Genomic DNA, 20,498 nt, shown 5'->3' on the forward strand with positions numbered 1-20,498 from the left:
CGTGGGGGGGGGGAATCCCACGGGTCGCGCCACTGTTTCAAGCCGTTGTCTTCGCCACCCACCTGCGTTGGCCCGATACTCTTAGGGGCAACAGGCGAAGAGGGAGGGGCGGGAGACGCTCAGCAATAGTAGAAGTCTCTCGCCTTCTCAAGGGCTGTTTGCGCCTCTGCGCTCCGTTGGGCCCAGCACTTCGCCGCCCGGCCGGCGAGAAGTCCCTTGTTTATTTGGATGTCATCTTCCTAACGCGGCAGAAACGAAGTGCGGCTGGCGAGAGGCCACTTTCGCCTTTCGCTCGGGGGGGGGGGGGAGCCAGGCAACGACCGGCTTAAGGCGGGAGCCTTTCTCTCGCCTTGGTGGCCATCGCCTCTTCTTTAGAGCCTCGGCCGTCAATAAACCTGGCGCTTACTACCCCCCCCCACTCCCCCCCCAATAAAACGACAAGAGGACAGAAAACCTCGGCGTTCAATTTCTTCCTCGTCTGCCCGCTCTGCGTTTCAGTTTGTTCCCACCCACCCCGGCCCCTGCCGTCTTCACGAATCTATTTCCAACTCTTAAAACACCGGGGCGCGGCGGCTGGTTTTTCTACCTGGGACCCCACAATCGGTTTTTTAGCCCATGAATTCTCCCCACCCGCCACGCGGAGATCTGGATCTGGCAGTTGTCTCCCACGGCGAAGCTTGTCCCGTCCAGTCCCACCAATTTGCTCCTGCGCTGTACTTTCCTTACTCCGGATTTCAAAACGCTTGTCAGCGATATATTTTTGCTATCGAGCTATAAGGTTCAACTCTTTACAGTTAAGGCAGTGGGGAGTATTTAGTAGTTGTCTGGTGCCCTGACTTCACAAAAGGTCGTTTCTTAAGACTCTTGGAAACGAGTTCCAGCGAACCTTCCAAGCGTTATTGGCAGGACAGCGACCACGGGCACCCCTTCGCCTCCTTCTCCCCCACTTCACCCACTCACAAGAGCACAGCCGCACGGGAGAGAAGAAGCCCGCACCGTTTTTAGCTGCAATAAAATAGCTTTCAAGTCCTTTGGTCCAGGTTTGCAAGCGAGAGAGGTTTCATTAAACGGGAAGTTGCAGACAGGCGGGACTGGTCACCTCTCCGCTTGGGAGCCAGGTCTGTGTGAACGGACACCTCGATAAGCGAGGTGAGTCAGGAAACGAGCCATTTCGCGGAGACAATGATGTGGTTTTGCTTCCTTCCTTAAAGAAAAAAAAAAAAAAAAGCAAGAGCAAGAGCAATCTATCAAATCTGCCTGTCACTTCTCCCCCCTGCCCGCTTTTCGTATGGATTTCCCTTCACCCGGCAGTTAGTATGTGAGGCCCCACAATCGCCGTCGGTTCTGCGATAAATTTATATATACACACACACACAAATACATACATATACATATATACACACATACATACATACACACACAGATCTCAAAAACCAGACACGTTTAATAATTGTTTAGGACAGAAGTGGGCGACCGCTCCTCCGCAGACATCTATTTTCTATACAGAAAGGGTCACCACTGCCCAAATTTTAGAGACCGGACTGGGTCCCACCGAATAACTGGATCCTGGGAGCCACCCGAACCAAAAATGTATTGGCAAATAAAGCCAGGAAATTAAGCAAGGGAAGAAACGACTCGTGGCTGTATCTTTTGTCTTCCGTTGTTTGTCTGGCAACAGGAGACTGTCCGACCTCTTCTCAACACACTTGAGGCGACCGAGAGCATTTTTAGTGATTCTGGAACTTTTCATCTTAAACCTGTAAAAAAAAAAAAAAAAAAACAGGGAGGAAGGAAAGAAAGAAAGGAAGAAATTAAAATTCTTAATAACATTTATTTTCAAGCTCATAGTTGCTATTTCATTTGATAAAAACCATCAGACCTAATTGTTTTAAATATTAAAAAAAAATCAGAAAAGCAGCTACCTAAAACCATGCTGGAGATTGAGGAGAATAAAAATAAGTATTGGGGAGGAAATAGAACAGTGTTTCTCTGACGTCTAGAAAGGACATAATTTATTTGTCCTGGTCGCATTACCATTGTTGAAAAAAGCTTCGTAAACAGCGAAAGGGGGAGGGAGAGGAAAAACTAGCTTGAGGGTCGTTATGCTCTCCCCCCCCATCTGTAATCAATCACGGGGGGGGGACAAAAATACTGTAAATATTCCATAGATTAAAATGCAAATAAAAGGCAGAATATGAAGTATTAACATGACAATCAAATATTTAATAAGTGTAAATCAGGAGGGGGTTTGTTGTTGATTCAGCTGTTGTTTATACGTTGTTTTTTTTTAAAAAAAATGTTAATATAAGATTTGTCCTATAAATAAATAATTTCTAAGCTGAGAGTGATTTTTCATTATTTTAACCAAGCTTTCCTGGCATGAAATATTATTCTTCCTCTCTTTTAAAATTATTCTGGATGAACGACTCATTTTGATTAATTTACTGGGGATAGGGAGAAGGAAGAGGAAGTCCTCCGAAAATGAAATGCAAACATAACATAACATTCACATGGTGATCCATATCAAACGGTTCTTTCGAAATACAGCCGAGAGTGTTTCTGTTTATATAGCTGCAGTACTGATGGAAAGACGGCTGGAGGTGGGAGAACGATTAGATTTATATATATATATATATATATATATATATATATATATATATATATATATATATATATATATATATATATATATATATATATATATATATAAAATAGGAGAATCTCACGAAAGGGATTTTTACTTTTAGACTGAAATAGGAACCAAAGGAAGCTGCAGCTCCAAAGCTGTGACAAAGACCTTGTAAACCAAGCAGCTTCGCCTGGCGGTACCTTTTCCTCCAAAATGCTTTTATTCTTTGTTCTTCCTCAAAAAAAAAAAAAATGGAAAAGAAAAGAAAAACTAAACTAGGAGCTGTGTACTGCTGCTGGCAATTTGGCAAATTTTCACTGCTAGTCTTAAGCCAAGGACATCGGAGAGCAGAGGATTGATTCCCCCCAGCCTGGTCAGTTAAAATTGGCGCCTAGGTTAACATGATTACCTCCTCACCATTCAGTGAGAATAGCGCAGTTCTGTGTGCATGCTGGCAATTCTGTGCATTTTCAACGCTTCGACTCTAAAACCTAACTGCAGCCCCCCCCCTCTGGTGCGGGGGCGTGGTTGGGGTTGGATTGAAAGGAGAGGCACTTTCTTATTTCTTATTGGGATATTGAATCAATTCTGCCTTCAATTAAATCTCCCTTCTCAGGCAATGTATCCCTAATAGGTCTTGTGCCTTAATTCTAAGGGCATTTGCCCGGACTCAGGTATCGCAGAAGTGAAGGTGGCATTTGGCAAAGAGTCCTGGGGACACCAATTTAAATGGAGGGGTGCTATGGAGGTGCCTAGCCAAAGTGGTTACAATTTACTCCACGGGCAGGGTGAAATTTAAAGCTCGACCAAGGTGGGAAAGGGAATTATGTGCAATACAGTAGTCGGAGACAAATTTTATCTAAAGAAAGATATGCTATTTTATCTAAAGAAAAGGATTGCAACCAAGTAATTTTTTTTTCTTGAAATATGAAATGTGTAGTCTGTTTGGCTTTTTTTTACTTATCCCAAAAGCACCCAAAAAACGGGGCGGTGGGAAGGGGAAGGATAAATAAGAGAAAGATTATCAAATAGGAGTTCGAATTTCCAAAACCTGTGCTTTGAATGCGGCTGGACCTTTTGGATACCCCTTCATCGCCCAGGCTGAACAAACAAACTTGGCACCGTTGAGAGATCTCTGCACGATCCCGAGAGGGCAATGAAAAGAGGGGAGCAGGAAGGACGCATTGCAATCAGGATCTTGTCGGGTCCGTTGAAATCCACAGGATCCGCGGTCCAATCGATGGGTTTACAAGTCGGAGCGCAAAAACACATTCTCACATCAACGTTGACCCTTTCTATTCCCAACCCTTGCAACCTGGCTTTATTTCTTTGTGGAATGTCCTTAACCTCACGTGGCACCAATATGCCATTCTGTTTAGCTAGCCAGGACCATTCTCTCCCCCCCCCCAACGCACACACATCTTGCCAGCTGGTAACGGGGCCATTTCACGAGGATGAGCTGGGAGGGGGAGGGTCCCAGTTTCCAATTTCAGAAGGCAGGTTGGTTTGTTCTTTCTACTCAGGTAAGGGGGCGAAACAGTGAGTCCTCAGGTACCTGGAGGGAAATGGTCAGACGGAGAAGCTGGGAGGCGACCTGCGTTAAATTCTCAATCCACATTCATTAAGCGGAAAATATTGGTGGCAGAAAAGTGGGGTCTCGCTAGAAGGACTAGGGGAAAAAAGCCGGCGCTGAAGATAGTTCCCAGATAGTGCCTCTGCCAATTACTCTTTGGAGCAAGAGAGAGAGAGAGAAAAAAAACTAGTAGCTGTAGAGAACGGGGAATATTAAAAAGAGCGAGAGAGAAAGAAAAGGAGGGTCGTAAGTGCTTATTCACTACTTTCCTCTGCCCACTTGTGACAGAGGAGCACACTTCTCACCAGGCAGGACTGTTCCTTCGCTGAAATGCAAGGCAAGGAGCGGTTCTGCATTTGGGCAAAAAGTTACCTAAACCTCGGGAAGAAAGAGAGGGAAAGGATGACATCCCCACACAATCAGGTACCCTACACAAGAATAACCTCACCCACCCACCCTCCCAACCCCCAATTCAGAACAGCTCTTCTGTTTCTGCGGGGTGTGTGTGTGTGTGCGCACACAAACTCTACTTGTGTATCTCCTGACCCCACAACGCACAGTTCAGTTTCATTGATCATCTCTCTCCCCCCCCCACCTCACCCCTCCCCTTTATGAGATAATGCAATTACAAACATCAATAAGGAGCTGCAAGGGGAATCATTATGCGGTGACAGTGATAAATGACGGTGCAGAAATAGCATGCTTTTTTTCGAACAATCCAGGCGCTCAGGGGCTTTGGGGGGGGGCTGAACACAGTCACCAAGGAAACAGATGACATCCAAAATGGCACCAAAGGGGGGAAAAAACGAGCAGTCTTTTCGTCTCCCCTCCCCTCCCCTCCTTCCAAAGAGTTAGTTTTGGCTTTAGAAACAGCTGCCACACAGGCATTTAGTTATTTCATACATTAAAGCCGTGGAAGATTTTCTCTGTCCACTACATAAAATACAAAGCTGCTGACTGCTTAGGAGTTTATTAACTCCCTTGCAGGAAGGACTTCGTAAAGCTTTACAAAGCAGACCTCCAGCTACCCTTCTTTTGGGACAAATATTCTGTGCGGGCCGGAGGAAGGTTCGGTTCTCCCTTTCACCTTCTCTGTTCTGGCTCCCCCCCCCCGTGCCTCTTACCCTCTAGTCTACCCCCTTGCAATAGTGTGTTTTTAAAACATAATAATTTTTTTGTATGTGTTTGTGAGTTCTTCCAGATACTGACTGGAACCCCAGCAAAGTCACACACAGAAGAGGAGAAAACGCAGGTATTACCATGTGGGCTATCTCCAGGGGAGGAAAACAAGTTTCCAGAAAGGTTAAAAAAATACAACCCGTCACACGACCCATCTCAAAAGGGGAGAGTGTGTGATAACCATATCCTTTTTCTTGTCCTTGGAAGCCCTCTGGTATTCTTTTTATGAGGGCTTTTAAAGCAATTCAGAGGAATCTCCTTTGCTGGAAAACTTTCTGTTAGCATCAAAGTGCTTGGGTTGGAAAGGAAAGCCTCGAACCTGGCTGAATAACCGTTTATTTTATTTACTATTGAAGGAAGGCGACCCTCGTCGCGAGAAAAGCAAAAATTCATTTAGTCGAACTAGAATTCGAGCAAAATCTAAGCCTGTCCTCCCTTCATTTACTTTTGTTAGACTCGGGTATATTGCCCACATTTACTTGAGTTTGGGCTCGCGTCCAGAAACGAGAGAGAGGCGGTGTGATCAGCCGAGAATGGCTTCATTTTGCTAACTTTACGAGGGGGCATCCATATCCTTATAAAATCAGGTGCCGTAATAGCACCTGAGAAGTAAAATCTACATTTCTAAGGAAAAGTGCTTCAAGGTGAATTTTAAGAATATTAAAGTATTATTTATCCACCCACCACCTCGCATTTGGAGGAAAGAGGGAAAATCTCAACATCTCCTCCCCAACGTACACAGCATTTTCCTACGCGCCTCTCAGGGCTCTTCACCGTCTTGAGATGGACGTTCAATCCCCACCCCCCACCCCGTCTTAGGCTTGGGACCGGGCAGCAGGGAAGAGAACACTCGCTTTGCTTTGTTTTCCGGGACACTTCAGGGACTTTCTGCTGACACTTCGCTGGAAAAACTCCAGCCAGCACCCCACACGCGTTTTAGGAGTATTCATCGATGCCCACGCACGTTCACACGTTCTCGCGGTTGCACGACTTTCGGGAGGCAACCAACGAGGCGATCAAACGTGAGGCGACGACTCTTAATTGTCTCCAGATTGACCCTGCTTTTTACCTGGCAGAACCGAAAATTATTTCTACAGGCTCTGTCTCTCTCTCTCCTTACACAGACACACACACACAGAGAGAGAGAGAGAGAGAGAGAGAGAGAGAGAGAGGCGTCGCGAAGAAACTTGCACAAGAGGAAGCCTCTCGCCTCAGTGAACGGATTCTGGCTTTCGCTTGCTCTGGTGCCTGAAGTGCCCCAAGGGAGGGTTGAGAGTAGGCGGCGGGAATGTCTTTTCCCCTTTAGGGAAAGGTCCGAGGCCAGGTGGGCCCGGACGGCAGGATTGGAGTCCGGAGTGAGAAGCCACGGAGACGATCCCGATAGCGCTGGCTTTAAAAAGGGGGACTCGCTCTCCCCGCGCTTTCTCCGGGGATGCTGCGAGTGGAGCGGGGGGGGGGGGCAGGAAAGCGACAGACCCAGATTGTGGCGGCGGGCTAGGAGGGACTATGGTGAGCTGTTTTTTGTAAGAGATACTTATTGCGGACGACCTACTCAAAATCTCCTGACAGACCTCTCTTTTTCCCTGTTATCCGTTTCCTTTCCCTCTCTTTTTTTCACCTTTCGAGAGTCAGAACGAAAGGAGTTTTGCGGGACCTTTCCCCCACTTTCACTTGGTCCGGATTTCTGTTTTTCGGCGGTGCGTGGAGAGTCAAACCAGACAGTAAAAATAAAAATAAAATAAAAAGAGACCCCGCTGGATCTGAGAGGAGCTCCGACTCCCAATTCACTTCAGACCACCGACCACCTCTTTGCCTTTCGGGCGATTGACTTTCAGACGCCGGCGACCAGTGTGTGCGGCTGAGGAAGAGAACCGGGAAGCCTTCGCCCGATTCAGGAGAGCTCCGTCTCTTATACCCGAGAAGAGCCCAGTTCCGGGGACAGGGACTGGCCAGCTCGTCCTCCGTGGTTTAGGGCCCTCCCGCTCCTCCCTACAACCCCCGAGGGGACCTGGCTTTGTAATGAGAAGGGCAAGGCGGGCATACATGCGGCCAGCTCGCTTTCCTCAGGAAGAGAGATGGCGGCAATTGCAGAAGCGGGAGGCTAGACCTAACTCCATATGCCCCCCCTCTCTTCACTCTTTCTCAGGCACGTACGCACGCACGCACGGAGGCACGCACGCACGCTGGCGCTTATCTCCACCCAGCCCAGTAAAAACGGGGACAAGGCGCTGGTTAATGCTGCTCTACGTGTTCGGGCGCGCACCAGATCCTCAATTTCTTAGAAAGTGTTTATTCAAATCAACCGCCCCCATCCCAGTCTTGGAACACGTGCATGAAACGTGGTAAGAAGGCGCTATAGACTTGGGGGAAAAGGTCCAAACACAGCCGCAAGAGTCTCTAATGTGGCCGTCCCACTTTTTCTTTTCAAGCAGCCTCTTCTCTCCCCGCAACACACACCGGCCAGGCGGACGGTTGACTTCTTTCGACCCTCGCTTACAATAATAATAATAATAATAATAATAATAATAATAATAATAATAATAATAATAATAATAATAATAATAATAATAATAATAATAATAATATCAGTCTAGGAGTCCCACCGCGCATGCGACCTCGTCCGACAATTTTTCGCAGGAAAAAAAGATGTTTCCCTCCCGCAAAGGAAAAGCTTGAAGAGAAAACTTTTTTTGGGTTGGGGGTGGGGAAAGAGGGAAATAATTCCGCGCTTGACCGAGCAGGGACAGAAACACCCCGAGGATCGGCGAAACTCTTCTGCAGCTAAGCAGCCACGCGAAGTTTTCCTTGGTCGATGACTTAAAACGATTTCCATGCGCAACTGCAAGCCAATCATTTGCAAGAATGCCCACCCCAAATTTTATCATCATCGGCTAGAGCGGAATCTCGATTTCGGACCGGAGGTTTGGAAGGACGAAGGTAGAAGAATATCGGGGGAAAGGAAAGCGAGGGAATCGTTTTTCCAAATCCCCAAAAGATGGCAGTCGAAGCTGGCGTTCTGTCTCCTTTGGCTCTGCAAGCGGGTATCAGCGAGAGGGAAAGAAAAGGAAGGAAGGAACAAACGAACGAACGGGAGGAGGAAGGTGGAAGACGACTGATCTGTTTTCAAATTCATCCCTCCAGAGATTTTTCAGTGCAAACAACCCGTACTCCTCTCTGGGCTGCAAACTGAGATGCATTTCAGCAGCCCGCTTGATCGCTTCCTCACACCACACACACACACACACACACACACACACACACACACCCGCGCGAGTGCGGCAAGGCGCTAGTCAGAACTTTATCAAGCGATGCCCTTGCTCCCTCCAGACCGGGTCCACACCCTGATATGGATCTACGTTAATCTCAGTCGCTTTGCGATGAACGGATCCAACTCAAAACTTGATTCCCAGTTTGGGGGAAGGGGGAGCGAGGGGGAGCCGGCGGCGAAGGAGAAGTAGGCAGAAAAAGAGAAACAGCGGCGCTTTCTTTTTCCATATAGGGTAACTGGGGTGTCCAAAGAGAAAATAATCTGTTATTTTCTCCTTTACTTCTAACACATCTAAGAGGATGAATTGCAGCCTGGTTGCCAAAAAGGAAAAAAAAAAGGGGGGGGGAGTGTGATAAAGGGGGGGGGGGAACCCAACTTCTCTCCCTTCCCCCAGCCCTCTCTTCTGTCCCTGCTGCCTTCGCTTTGAATGTGGGTAACTAGGAAACAGCCAGCAGCCTGAGAAGACGGAATTTCCAACGTATAAAATGTTCTTAACGGAGCCATTGAGAGTGTGCAATAAGGCGTGAGGGGGAACTAATCTCTCCATTTAAATGTTTGTGGCAATTTTATCTAAATGAATTTTAATGCTAAACGAAGGATAATTCCCTATTTGTAACCCGTTTACTTCTCTTTCCTTTGCCTGTAAAAGCCCTCCAACATGTGACGAACAAATAAAAAAACAAAAAATATGCTTTGAGAGCGTTATTCATTAATGTGCTATAATTGCAGCTGATTAAGAGTTTGGGGATGTAACCCCGAATGTGATTGCCTTGGTTATATTTTTCGAGGAAAAAATAACTGAAAATGAAGAAAAAAAAATCTCATTAAAGAAAAATTCCCCTTCCAAATTTTAATAGCAGGACATACACGTTTTGTTCCACTCCTCAAAATAAAAAATGGGAAAGGCTATCAGACCTAACTTTGGCAGCAAATGTATTCCTAATTTTCTTTGATATCGCAGGGATAAGAAAGATATAACAACTCCCAGGCCATCTATAAAGTTGGTAAGGCGTTCTTTTGAGCAAAGAAAGGAACCTATATTAACCATTTGCTTTCTTAAGTCACTGATTGGTTGGCAGTTTCCTAGACAGCGACGCCCCTCCCTCCATTAATGCAAATGACTCGATCTTTGTTGGAATATATCCGAATCGTTATCTGTAGGATCTAAGTGGCTGTTTCAACATCAGTGCAACTTAAGGCATTGTGATTCTTAGCCTGAACAGATACATCAGATAAGAAAATATTTTTACTCCAATGGAGAAAGTAAACAAGTAGTAATTAATTAATAGCAAAGGCACACAACTGAAAACTGCCTTCCACAAAGAGCGACAGAGAACAGAAAATAAAATGACTCGAGTTTCTATGGTTTATAAAATAAAGCTTCAAGTCAGGCTCTGAGCAGAAAGGAGTAGACTTGTGTCCAATGCTAGGTTCAAATTCTGGACAGTGGGGAGTGTGTATCTCCTACATGCAGAAGATGCTGTCTTATCAACAGGCTTTTCTTTAAACATTTGAGATGTTAGCTGGATAGAGCGGGAATGCTCTCCAAGTGGTTCAAGCAGTAGATAAACTAATCTATCAAACTTTGCCTAGTAGTCACCAAACAACTGGTCTCCCTTTTAAATCTAAACAGGGAATTGTTAGGGCGGTTTTATGGGGTGACATCTGTGTGAATGGCAGAAATAGTTCTCACCACTGAGGTCTTTTGTTCCTATCAAGCAGTTTACCATTAAATCTTTTTTCAAATAGTTTTTTTTTTAATTAGTGTGCCTTAGTGAAAGTTTCTCTTTTTTCCCCATGCCCTTAGGAAACTTTTTAAAGCTGTAATATTATTTAGAAGAAAATTATAAGGTATTGTAAACCTAAGCATATTATTTGGTTCTAGTTAACCAGTTGGCTACGGAGCAGAATATACAACTATGCTGGAAAATTGCTCAGTATTTCTATCTACAGACATTTGCAGCAACCAGATTTGTTTATGAACATTGGATTTTTAAAGTGTAACATCTTTTACTGTAAGTAAATGCACTAATTCAGGTATAATGACTGGCAGATTTTTTTTTTTGTAATCAACATTAACATTTTGAGGAGTAAAATTTAACACATCCTAGAATAATTTAATTTAAATAACTACAACTATATTACTTAACAGCATTCATTAATCTTGTGCAATTGGTTCTTTTTTGATTTGGAATGACTAGCATCTAATAAAACAGATTTGAAAATCACTTGAAAATAAACAAATAGGTCTAGGAAAGTTCACCATATAAAATGCTAAAATTTACTTTAAAAAATATTATTAAAGTTGCCTAGTGCTAAAATTATTTTGAGAGAGTGAGGCTGGAATAGTTGCTAGCAAATTGCTACAATTTTAGAGGGCTTGGGCAGAAAAATAAAATTTTCAAGCAGTTGAGCCAGCGTGACAAAAATAATTTGCTTTTATTTTAGATTCAGTTTCATTACTGCACTTGAACTACTACAGCTGGGCTTTGAGTTATTGTACAATCCAAACAGTTTCAGTCAGAAACTCTAAGACTTAATGTGCAATGATTATTAATAATAATTAGCTCCTTGGTTTCTTGATAGAAAAAGGCTATCAACAAGCATTTGTTTAACCACAACAAAAGTATAATTAGCTTATCCCACTTAGTAAATCTGTATGCATGCCAACTCATACCAAACTGCTACTTTTACAAAAAGAAAGGAAAGAAAGAAATTAAAGAAAAAGAGAAAGAGAAAGAAAGAAAGAAAAGGAAAGAAAGAAAGAAAGAAAGAAAGAAAGAAAGAAAGAAAGAAAGAGAAAAAAAGCAATAATACAGTTCATTTTTCCAGTCCTTTTTGCACAAAATTTATTTACAATGTATACATATATGCTCCATGATGGGACTATGGAAAAATGCATGACTGATGCTTTGCCGAAAAAATAAAGTCAACATAGTAAAAATAACTCTTCAGTTCATGGTTTGAGAGGCATAAAACAGGAAGTGATGTAGGTGGTAGCTGCTGCCGCTGCTGCTTCATGGGGATAATGATGCTCTGATGTGACAATTAAGGTCAAATACACTTTTCTCTTGGTTTCCATGTCTCCTCCTACCAGTCTCCTTAAGACATTGCCTGCAACAGCTGATTAATCATTGTTGAGGACTGCAGTTTTTCCCATCCTTCCCGATTTACATCTGTTCAGGCCAATTCAAATATGGTGAGTAAATGAATTAGACATGCAAATTCACGCCCCAGGCAGGGGGGGGAAAGAAAGGGGGAGAGAGAGAAATAAAGAGAGAGAAAGAGAGAGAGAGAGAAAACAGAAATACAGAGTGCATGGCTGAAATCCTAGGATAGAAGAAATGTTCTTCTGCCTGACATAGATATTTTAATGCTCTAAAAATCCTGCAAATAAATCTTTTTTGTCATTTGCAGGATAACTGTAAGGCTTTTTTAAAAAAATGTAAGGAGGCTTCTGCAGGAAGTGAAGAGTTATGGAAACAACACACATAGTGTGGAAAAAAATTCACATTTTTTTTCTTAAAAAATCTATAAGAAAGAACATAATATGGATAACAGAATAATAGCATTTTACAATATTCAACTCTGTTGCCTTATATAGTTATTTTTCTTGTCCCCAGAAGTTGACTTCACTTGGTGTGTTTTTCCTGCTTTTCAGGGTCCCTATAAAGACAATCGGATTGTTCCTTGGTCCAAATTAGATGCCAAGAATGGAACTCCATTAAGTCATTGTAGAACGACAATATTTCAAATCTGCCATTCATGAAAATAAAGTATATTCCCTTAAGCTACTGAGCATGAATGTCCATCACTTGTCCACTCATTGCTGGATCTCCTGTATTGAGCATGGTGGGGCTAGTCGCTGACATCGGCATTCCAGGGTGGGGTGGTCCACCATGCATCATCATTGCTGGGTGGTGGGGGTGTCCCGGAAGGTAGGGATGCATGGGGGGGCCATGACGCAACTGTGCTGGATGGGGGGGCATCTGGGGTGGTGTATAACTTGGCTGTCCCATTGTCATGCCCATTGGACCACCCCGAGACACATAATCCCCTGGCATACTTTGCAGTCCTGGGAAAGAAAAGAGAAACTCGTGAATATCAGCTTGGGTTGACTGAAACACAGCAACCCTATTTACATGTAGTCCTTGTTTAGCAATTGCCTCTTTGAGCAACTGTTATGATGGTGATGAGAAAATAATTTTACCACCAAGCTTCACAATTATGACTTTCACAGGTCTGTGAAGCAAAGGAAAGTAGATTGTAAGCACAGTCACAATTTCACTTAGAGACTGCTTCATTTAATAACTGAGTTGTCAGTCCCAACTGTGGTTGCTAAACAAGGACTGTCTCTAATTTGGTCAAGGCCTTTTTAAAATGATTTTGTTTTGAAACAATGCTTAGAGAATGCAACCATTGGAAAAACAACCCAGTCACACATATACTAAATTAAACATTTCTGTATAGTTCCCTCCAAAAAAGAATTACTATAAGGTTTGGAAGATAATCTTTTGCAGAGTAGAAAGTATAACCTAAGCCTAATGTATAAGAACTCTGTGAACTATACTATGAAACATTCTCAATAATAGAAGCTACTTGTCTATTCTTTAATAGTTTGTCAGATACAGGCATGTGGCCCACAGAGAATAATCCACATGCCCATATTTGATATGGACATGTGGGCTACAGAAAACGTTTGACATCAATTCCTGAATACAATCCCTTTATTTTCTCTGATTGTTGGAAACACAATCTCTTGTGGATAAAATATAGTGAAATAGGGTTCCTTGTAAGAAAAAATATGGCATTCTGAGAAGAATAACTGGTTTAAGTAACTTCAACATCATTCGTAGTTTCTTTTTTATTTAGACTACAAATGGAATTTTAAAAAGTGCCGAGGCACATGGCCTCCTATTTTGCTGAAATTGATACTATGGTAAAGGATGGTTTCTAAATCAAACCTGCTGTTTTGAAATGGATAAAAACCAATAACTGATATCAATTCATTCCTTCTTTGAGACCGTTTTTATTGGGTGGGGGAGGGAAGCAAAGCTCAGTCAACCTTTCAGCTGTTTTTAAGAACAATAAGAAAAAAATGGGCCTAAGACAATCAACCTCCAGCTTTCGGTGGGCCTCTGCCTTCTGCATGGATTGCTGTACTTGATGGAAACTGACAGATGTATTGTTTCTGAGAGCTATAAGCTCCATAATCATCAAGGGTGAAAGGCATAGCTCTATTGCTAAGTAGGTTCAATTGGCTTGAGTTCCAAGTAATAGTGCACTGTGAATTCTATGAACACCTTAGAATCAGGTCTCCAGACTCTAGCAATGAACCTCTGCTTAATCTAGCCTAAAGGAACATTTTTGAACTAATGAAAATTGGTTATAAAATATACTGTACTCACAGCTGTTTAATAAAAAAGGATGATTTTTGTAATAACCTATTAATTTAATTGGCCACAAAGCATAAAATACATCACTTAAAATTTAATTGACCTAGAAAGTAAGAAACAATATTGAAATTAACTAAGCTAGAAAAATGTCCATAATGAGATAATAACCTAGTTGCATTCCCAAGCTGACCAGGAATGTTTTTACAGCTAATTGTTATAAACTTGTATTTGACTAACATTTGTAGAATGGCTGGGAAACACCATCCACTCTGGTAATTTCTCATGGTATGGTCAAGTACTGAAAGGCATGCACAAAAAGATGTCATGAGCCTTGTTTCCACTTTTAGGGAAAAAAATGAAATGACTCCACGAATATTTAATATGCACTGATATTTTTATATTGCCTTATTATTATTTTTTAAAGAGCCCTTTCTCTTTTCAAAGACAAGAGCAAAAGAACTGGGACAGTGTTTGCAGGCTTATTTCACTAGGCTTGCCACTGAAGATTGCATTAATGATCTCTATTTTAGTACACTGAATAAGTCAAATCCATTTGTCACACTGCAACTGATGGCATACTTAATTTGGATATAGTCAATTAGCCTGGGCTAAGCTCCATAGCCTGCTGTGCGCACCTCGGTTTGGTATTCTTTTTTTTTTTCCTTTGCCCTGCATAATCCCATTATGATAGCCAGACAAAGAGAAATAAAACTTTTTAAAAAGTTTCACAATTACAAAACTGAGCACCCTGAGTGAAGTTTCTGTTTCTTCTACCTAAAAAGAAGTTTCTGTTTAGCTTTTTGGTGTCTTGCAGGTTAGTGTAGAAATGTAACTCATGCATCAACTGTGGTTAGACAGATTTATGACACTTTGGGGACATGCTCTTTCGTCTCCTTGCACTGCTGCAGACTGCTTACATTTTGCAAATCAGTCTGTTACTATGACAACTCCTCCCCTCTCTCTCCTCTTGGCTGTTTCTTGTTTTGTCATGTGGTCAGTGCTGTATAATAGCAACATACAGGAATAAATGTACATCATATATAGTGCTTTCTAAACTGAAAGCTTGATCAAAAGAAAGAGAGAGAGAGAGAGAGCATACAGAAACCAAGAATTCCATGGGAAGAAATGAACAAGCATGAAACTATGGGCAAGGAGAATGTAAGAAAAATGCAAGAAGGGAAGATCCCAGAACACAGTGAAGATAAAGACCCCATTTGTACTTACTTCCCCCTTGCTTTGCGATTGGTTAACTAGATGGTTACATGTAGTGCCATTGCCCCTCCATGCCCATATTCATGCCCATTCCACTCATAGGTCCTAGAAGGGAGATAAAAAAATCCAAGAAGATGCCAGAGAATGAGCAAAGTCAACAGATAGTGCCAAAAGACCCTTAAAAACACAGATACCAGAGGCTCAAGAAATATTCAGACATTAAGAGTGGAAAAGATCCCTGTCTTGTCCCTAGGTCATATTTCAAGTGCATCAGAAGACAGGAAAGGCAAGGCAAGTGCAGCAGAGGATGAGGCAGAGTTACCTGTTCACAGTGTGAAGAAGTGGCATAATTGACATTAGGACTCGGAGGAAAGTGTATGGCAACTCTTACCTGGTGCTCTGATTCCCATGTGCTGTTGACCATCCATCACAAAACCTCCCATTGGTTGTCCATCTGGATTATAAGGTGTTCCTTGGCTTACTAAAAAGGTGCAGGAAATTGCTTAGTATCTCTTTATCAGCAAAATGATCAGTTGTCTTAAAAGGAACTGATCAGTTCATTTCCAGACACATTTGGAGGTTAAAGTTATTGCTATTGTGTCAGCTGTTTCAATTGAGAAACTGTTACTTTTTTATACCTTCCTCATGCCTTACAGAAAAAGATTAATAGCTTCTTTAGTCCTCTACCACCTCAACTTTATCAATAAAGGGAAATATGAGTCTACATAAGGGTATCTAACAGCTGCCTCTTCCTTTCCCAGCCCATGTGCATACATTAAAAATTCTCCCACACGAAATTAATTCTTTGCTGCAGCCAGATTATGAGCCAAGCACTCCGTGTCTACACCTGTCTGCCCAGACACCATCTATGAATTTTATTATGGATAGTTTTAAATATTCACAGATAACTCAACATATTGGTTTTGGCTTAGTGTGATGCATGAATCCATCCCAAAGAAAATACAAGTCATGGTTTACATACACTTCGATACATTTGTACATCATGCTAAGCCAAAAATGCAAGCACACTATGTTATATGTTTTCTGAAAATAATTTTCTATGCGTGTACAATAATAATGCAATTGCAAACCAGTCTTCTTTGACAACTTTTCTCAATCTGAATCTATCCAAGTATTTTGATCCGTAACTCTTCCGTCAGTCCTAACAATAATAGCTTGTAGTTGGGAAAGTGGAATTTGCAAGTAAAAAAACCCCCAAAACTATAAGGCATCATGTTGGAAAGAATTAATTAAAATTTATGGGAATCTTTTAAAGGTTTTCAATTATCCCTAAATCTGTTATGTGTAGCAGTTAGTCCTGTGTGGAAACACATTTCTCATTAACGTGTTCTGTTTTCAGACAACAGAACTTGCATTCTTTACAAGATGTGCATAAGAATGCATGCACATATAAGACTCATATCTGCTCAAATACATATATACAAATCTCAATGAAAAAAGATGGTAATACTTGGCTAGGTCAAAAATGATCCCTTCCCCCATTTCAATAAAGATATTTATTGCTTGGGACCATCTCTCTGCCATAAATGGAGATGGCTGGGGAAAGCGGCTCACATTTTGGAAGAATATTAGACAATAAATAAAAATTCCAGAGCTGCTGTTTGGTGGTGGGGAGGAGGGCTGGCAGTTAAAAAACAACCCTACCATTGCTTTAAGCAGAAGCAGAGTTGCAATAAGCAACCTGTGGTTTTTCTTATTGAGAATGGCAATGACTTTCTCTATGGACCATTCTCACAACAAGAAATACCATGTGTTGCTGAAAAAGCAGCAGTCCCTTTTTCATTGCCTTTACATATCTATTACTGGAAAACGGAAGGAGAAAGTGCATGAAAAGATTTTGGGAATGTTTTCATCAAGTCTACAAATGCAGAAGAATTCTTGGGTGAATAATATGACCCCACTATATGTAGATGTTTATATTTTAAATCATCAGGCTTTGAAATGCATGCAGAGATCATGGCACCACTAGCTCCATTGCTCCTTTTAAGACTTTGCTTCAATCACTACAGGGCATTTTATGAGCCCTGTAGACTGACCAGGAAGATGTATACATATTTAACCAATGTTTAAATAATCTTTAAGAGTAGATAATCTTGGCTAGTCTTGCTGGTATTATTTCACTGAAAATAATCACCATGAAAATAATGCCTGGAAGGTACATTCTTGTATTTGGCAATAACATGAAAAAAATAAACATTTAGGATATCCAGAAAGAATTAAAGCCTTGCTATTTTGAATCTTGATAGAAGTCAGTGTCATGATTATAAGGTTCATAAATAACAAAATACAGATATCCCAAGGTGAAGGATAAAAGGAAGATAAAGATGCAAAAACCTTAAAAAATCCCCACAACTTGAATTTTAAGATTCTAACAGAACATTAAAAGCTAGATAAGCGGCCTTTTTTTATTAAAGCACATATAGTTCTACCTTAACTGAATGTCTTTGAACTTTACTGAATTCCACAAGCACTGTGACCCTTTTGCCCTTTGGACAGATATTAAAGTTTACAGTAATTCCACATCTAGCGATGCACCAGGGAGTGTCATAATAGCACAAATAGCTGGGAAGAAATATTTTAAAAACCCTTAATGTATGTTTGGTATTAAAATTCAGTAAGCAACAATGTAGTTTATGGCTGACAATTTACCTTCAAAATATGCTCAATTGTACTAAATCCACCAACTTTAAAATAAATCATGGCAGGTTTTGTTTTAATTGTCAGCCATTCTCTGCATTAATTCCCAATTATTTACTAAGAAGAGATCTCCTGGTGAATGGCTCGTGAATGTTTTTTTGTCAGCAAGACAGGGCTACAGTTAATATTAAAAACTTGCCTGCTCGATTGGACTGGTCTATCATGGGCTGAACTATCCTTCTTCTAGCATTAATAAACCTGAAACAAGAAAAGAGAGTGAACTGTTATTTTTAAAAGAAGCCCCCTATGCTTGTACTCAGCACTTGGAAGATGGTTGGTATATGTTCCCTGGGAGTTAATTTTAGTGTACGTTCAAATGCTGCAAAACTCGTAACCTCTCTGATGACCTCTGAAAATGCAAGTTTGGATTGTGAGTTGATTTATGCTGGCCTCCCTTTGCCACAGTTGGACACTTTTATTTCATCTTTTCATGGGGGAGTTAGTAGAATTCTCAGGAAACAAGATCAGTTTAATTCTTTTCAATTCAGATTATTCTGGGGGGGGGTGGAGTGGGTCAGAAAAAGATGCCAATCCATAAAAGCATTCATTTCCTTTCTCACTCACACTTAACATAATTAGCAATATTTTTTTAGTAAATTCTCTTTTCTTCCCCTTATTATTTTATCAAAACTTTCCTTGCTTCTCCCAATCATAAATTTGTTGTAATGGTTTTATTAAGATCACGAACTGTGTTGTCAGCTCACCATCCAATAAGAACATGTCTGGAGTTTTATCATGAGCAGTTCACACTGCTTTGGACAACTTTATAATCAATTTCTTGTACACAGTATTTATTTTTTCTTTTCTTTCTGCTTCTTACGCAAAGGAGCATAGAGTGTATTATAGCTATACAGTGACAGAACTTTTCTTCTCCAATTCATTAAACTTTAATTAGGGTATCACAGAACTAGACTGGGTTGAGGCAACAAATGACCTGGTTCAGATAAAATTTGTCATTTGAACTTATATTCTAATGAACTCTATTATGAAAAAACAGAGATTATTACAGTACAAAGTAAAAGTAGTTAATTAGTGCTAACCAAACTTAACCGTGTATTATACGTATCTATTCAGAAGTAATTTCCTCTACATTTAATGACCTTACTATTGCAATCCTAATAATGTAAATGTAAAGTCCAAATTAAAGGATTGTCCTTAATGAGTATCCATGATACTAGAATTTCCTACTTGTTTTCTTCATTTTTATACAAATACCACTGAATATTAACACAGCAGAAAGAATTTCTGGGGAATCTATCTTATCTTAAACCTTATCTTAGATTGTTCCCTGTTTGAAAGATGACACTCTCTCCAAGAATGAAAACTAAAATGTTAGAATGGAAATTAAAAAAAAAAATCACAAAGTTTCAGCTTTTGTTGTTGGCTATTTCATGTCTATTTAAAGGCACTGAACTTTGTTTAGGCCTTTTATCCCCCCACTACTGTGACCTGATTTTAAATAACATTCCTGCTTGATATTCCCAATCCACACACCAGCCATTGCATTCTAGCTTTAAACGAAGGGGGAGGGAAACAACAACAATGAGGCTTGAATTTTAAGTTTCCACTTCCTTCCACACAATACTGAACAGGCTAGAATCTTGAACACCAATCCCACCCACAACATTTCTGAAGAATGCTGTTTTTATGGTACCAAACTGTCCTATCTTCACTGTTTCACTGAAATTAAGAATGAATTTTTAATTAGGCTTTATTTATTTATTGTTAATTATTTATCTTAGTAATATTTCTGCAAGCCATTTGTCTAATTTGTTCCCGCTATGTTTGCAAGTATGATAGCTCATGCTGCTATCCCAGTCATAAAGGTTACACCTATAAAACTCTGCTGTGAACTTCCACTAGCTCTCCATTCCTTTTTAGATAAAAGTGAAAATGTAAACTCTTAAGTCAAATCATTTGATAGCTATTTGTATTAAACACAATTATCAAACTGGTCAGCAAAAGATTTTGATATTTCTTCTCTTCATTAGAAAAACCACAAAATAAATAATTAAAACTATTTTTCTCTTCAATGAGTTATCATATATCACCGCCAATTTGAAAACTGTCAGAAAATGATTTCCATGCAAATTTTCAAAGGAAAATTACAAAGCAGTTGTTGTTTTTTCCTTTTTTCATGAAGTACTATCATACAATTGATTTTTCCACCATAGTTACCCTTACCTATAGAAGGCATTTTTAATTTCCAGGCATAGAAAACATCAGGTATGCTATTAAGAGGCATGTATGTTCATCTATGCTTGTCAGCTTCCTGAGGCCCTCACTGAGACAAGTATCTTAGTTGATACTCTGCGCACCTATTGTGCCCTCAGAGAAGCATTTCTAAAATAGCATTTTCCAAACTGCTGCTCTTTAAACATGTTAAACATACCGACTCATGCTATTTAGTCTTTCAGATTTTAGAGCGGTTTTTAAAAATAGATCACTCAAGGCTGTGAACATATCTAATACTCTTTCTTCCTCCAATTTGCTGCAACAACAACCCAGTTTGGTGAGTTGGGT

General features: G+C 40.9%; 1 protein-coding gene and 1 long non-coding RNA gene across 2 annotated transcripts in view; both read right to left on the minus strand.

Moving 5' to 3' along the window:
• Nucleotides 1-1,428: 1,428 nt before the first annotated feature.
• On the minus strand, nt 1,429-2,513 carry LOC120313110. The gene is made up of 2 exons (XR_005558057.1): nt 1,923-2,513; nt 1,429-1,757 (listed from the first exon to the last, which is right to left on the minus strand). It is a non-coding gene; the product is annotated as an uncharacterized LOC120313110 (long non-coding RNA).
• Nucleotides 2,514-11,069: 8,556 nt separating this feature from the next.
• Nucleotides 11,070-20,498, minus strand: part of LOC120313109 (homeobox protein Meis2-like) — a 34,136-nt gene continuing 24,707 nt past the window's right edge. The window contains exons 2-4 of the mRNA XM_039354645.1: nt 18,115-18,173; nt 15,649-15,738; nt 11,070-12,724 (exon numbers count right to left, since the gene is read on the minus strand). Coding sequence (XP_039210579.1) covers nt 12,441-12,724; nt 15,649-15,738; nt 18,115-18,139 — 399 coding nt within the window. The 5' untranslated portion in view covers nt 18,140-18,173 and the 3' untranslated portion in view covers nt 11,070-12,440. The remainder of the gene's footprint in view (nt 12,725-15,648; nt 15,739-18,114; nt 18,174-20,498) is intronic.

This window comes from Crotalus tigris, unplaced genomic scaffold, assembly GCF_016545835.1.
Source record: "Crotalus tigris isolate CLP2741 ecotype Arizona unplaced genomic scaffold, ASM1654583v1 scf7180000018573.505203, whole genome shotgun sequence".
NCBI lineage: Eukaryota > Metazoa > Chordata > Lepidosauria > Squamata > Viperidae > Crotalus > Crotalus tigris.